The 3,402-nt window shown below is 36.0% G+C and overlaps 1 protein-coding gene across 1 annotated transcript; it reads right to left on the bottom strand.

Moving 5' to 3' along the window:
* Positions 1-562: 562 nt before the first annotated feature.
* On the bottom strand, positions 563-3,196 carry vwde (von Willebrand factor D and EGF domains). Its single transcript, XM_039736554.1, has 4 exons — positions 2,816-3,196; positions 1,579-1,674; positions 892-996; positions 563-705 (listed from the first exon to the last, which is right to left on the bottom strand). The coding sequence occupies exons 1-4, from the start codon at positions 3,048-3,050 to the stop codon at positions 563-565; spliced, it is 579 nt and encodes a 192-aa protein (XP_039592488.1). The 5' UTR covers positions 3,051-3,196.
* Positions 3,197-3,402: the final 206 nt, after the last annotated feature.

Here is a 3,402-nt window from a genome sequence, read left to right on the forward strand (position 1 = left end):
AATCTGGTCCAGTCCATGAGGAGGAGATGCACTGCAGTACTTCAAGCAGCTGGTGGCCACACCAGATACTGACTGGTACTTTTGATTTTGAGCCTCCTTCATTCAGGGACACATTGTGAAACATTTTAGTTTATGTCTTATGGTGTTGACTCTTTTACTGTTCATACAAATATTTACACATTAAGTTAACTGAAAGTAAAACAGTTGAAAGTCAGAGGACGTTTTTTTTGCTGAGTATATATATGTATATATATATATATATATATATATATATATATTGATGGATGGCTGGGACCCTTTACCCGGCCGGGACGCCTCCATGCTGGAAGGACCAGGACAGCCAACCTATCCAGAGTGTTATCTCCCCCGGAGTACTAGATAGCAGCCTCCCTGGGTTGCAGCGGTGCCTCAGACTCCCACAGGGCTTACTGGGAGTTGGAATTGGATACAGCCCTGTTGAGATCTGGGGGTGCCACCAGGGTGTGCTGCAACAGCTGCTGATCCCTTGAGATTGCTGAAAGTCAAGTAGATGGCAACTACCAAGGACTTCTGGGGATCCCTCCTATATTGTGTAAGTAAAAGACATAAAATCTTTGGAAGAAAATGTACCTATATGACATGCTCCTCCAATCCAGCCTTCTGGACAGCTACAGATTCCTGGTGCAACACAGCTTCCTCCATTTCTGCATCCCTGGGGACAGATCGCTGTGGAGAAATTACCCAGTCTCTAGTTACCTTCTGAAGTGTTTGCTGTTAACATTTCCTGTCAAGTGAAATCTGTTGACACAAAGAAGGCTTTCGTGGCAGAACAGCTGGGAAACTGCAGCTGCACAACAGTTAAAGTTTTCATTTCATAGACATGCTAATGAAAGGTAAACAGCAGGACCTTACCATCTTGGCACTTGGACCCAGTCCAGCTTGAGGTACAGAGACACTTTACAATGCCATTCATGTGAATGCACTCACCGCCATTCCAGCAGCCTCCATCACAAGTTACTGTAAAGATGGAGAGATGGAATTTTAGCCTACTCTTTGTAGTTATTAATCCTTCTATCCCTTTACTGAAGCCACATAGTTCAAATATAGCAGTAAAGTGGGTGGGAGCATGACAGTTTGTGTTTTTTGTACACTAAATAAAGCATGGTTCACCGAAGCTACTGAATTATCACAAATTTTATGCATTTAAATTATATTGGAGTTGGCAGCTATATACTCTGACAATAGGAAGCAATAAAGAAAAGCAACTAGAAAAAAGTTATCATTTGTCCTTCTAGTTTGAGCTTTTTGCTTTCCTCAACACTTAATGGTATCTAAGAGCTTTAGGAGGTCAGGCAAGGTCAGATAAAATGAACAATGAAGCTTTGGCTGGGAAAGAGACAAGCAAAATGAGAGGTAATTTTAAGCAAACAAAGAGTAATTAATGGAAAAGGCCAACAATACAGAGAGCAGGAAACAATTTGTAGACACTATATGTACTGAAGCAAGTCAGCACTATTATACATAAAGATGAAAACATATCCACTCATTTTTTTAGTTTTTGTTGTTGTTTTTTTTTTCACAAGTTGCAGTTAACCTCACCTTCATGGCAGTATTTGCCTCCAGTGCCTTTTGGACATCTGCATTTTCCGGGGCGAAGACATTCTCCTCCATTTTTACACTTTGGGTAACAATTGACTGCAAATGTTACATTGAGAAATGAATTCACATGCATTAAAATCCAAACTGAGATCATTACAATTTTAAACATATGGGCTATTTTTGTTTTTTAATTTAAATATTACATTTTAAGCACATTTATCTTACATGTCATTAATATATTTTTTAACTTAAAACTACAAAGACCTAGAGCTGTAATAGTTTCAAAGAAATTACTTTTCTAATTTAAAAAAGTGGTACTTCGGGAAACTTCACTACTATGATCATTGTAAATAGAAAAGAAAAACTAAATACTTCATTAACAAAGACCTATAGTTGCAATAGATAGCTTAAAAGAAATGTCTTTTTTAATTATGAAAACTGATAATTGGGAAACTTCACTACTATGATAATTGTAAATAAAAACTTAAAGCTAAACACTGCATGATCTCATAAAATGCAACTTTTAAGTAAATTTGTATTAATTAAAGTCTGAAAAACATGGAAACTTAATACTTTAACTTTCAAAAGATGCTTTAAACCCCCAAAAAAATATATACTTCAGAATATTGTTTTTTTTTTTTTTGTTTTGCTTATCACTATACTGATGGCCACAAGTAAAAGTTATTATCTTTTTAATCAGAAGTACTAAGGTGTTGTACCGTGTTAGCTATTATGAATGTAGTGACAAGCCAAGTAAAATTACACGTTTTATTTGCTTTTTTAATCAGATAAATTACTTCATTACTGCACATTTTTGCAGAGTATCTGTGTAAATGTGTATTTCTCTTACCATGCTTTTATATGCTTATCTTTACATTTTCACTAATATCTGTACTTAATCATTTTATAGGTAATTTAAAATACAGTTATTAACACCCAATTCTGTACAGCATCAATGAAAACATGATAATGTTATATGAAAAAAGCTATATTTTTTATTTTACTTTTACTAATTACTGTAACAAAAAACTGTAAAACATTTAAAATTTTCAATACTTTTCTATGCTCATGATTTCTGTATACTTTAAAATTTTCCTTTTAATCATTTGACTAAAATAAATATACAGGAACACCAGTTTTAAATTCCAAAAAAGCTGCAGATGAAAAGCGCAAACTGTAACAAAGCTGACTTTATTTATGCTGTACTTCATGGTGAAGGAGTAAAACGTTGGATTACCGTACTGGCAGTGGTCTCCCTCGTAGCCTTTAAAACAGAAGCAGGTGTTATTTCTAATGCAGATTCCTGCATGCTGGCATGGAGGTTCACAAACAGCTTTCGAATCAAATACAAAAGGAATTGCAACTCCTCTTGGTGTCTTTGGTTTAGCTTCATTAATCTCCAGAAAGCAGAGGAAACAAACCAGAAAGAGCAGCATCCCCCTAGATTTAAAGCAGCTGGAAAACCCGTCCATCGTCTCTGGGCAGTTAAGAGAGGGCTGGGTATTTGTGCAGCAGTTGTGTGCTGCTCTTTCTGTGCAACTACTTTTAAAGCTTATTAAGTCAGCATTCCCTCTAGGCTCCAATTGGTTACAAGCAGAGCAGCTTCATCTAAGTTAGTCTGAGACAATGAGGGAGACGATTGAAGCAGGCAGAGCCAAGCATTACATAAACGTCTACTCTCTAAAAGGCACTTTGGGGCTTAGGTGCACACAGAAGGTTCTGATTCATTTTAGGTCACTTTGTAACAGTTAATAAACAGTCTCACCTCTTATCTATACATTTTTATACATTCAGCATACATATATATATATATGCTTTATATAC

Source organism: Polypterus senegalus, chromosome 15 (assembly GCF_016835505.1).
Source record: "Polypterus senegalus isolate Bchr_013 chromosome 15, ASM1683550v1, whole genome shotgun sequence".
NCBI classification, from domain to species: Eukaryota; Metazoa; Chordata; class Cladistia; order Polypteriformes; family Polypteridae; genus Polypterus; species Polypterus senegalus.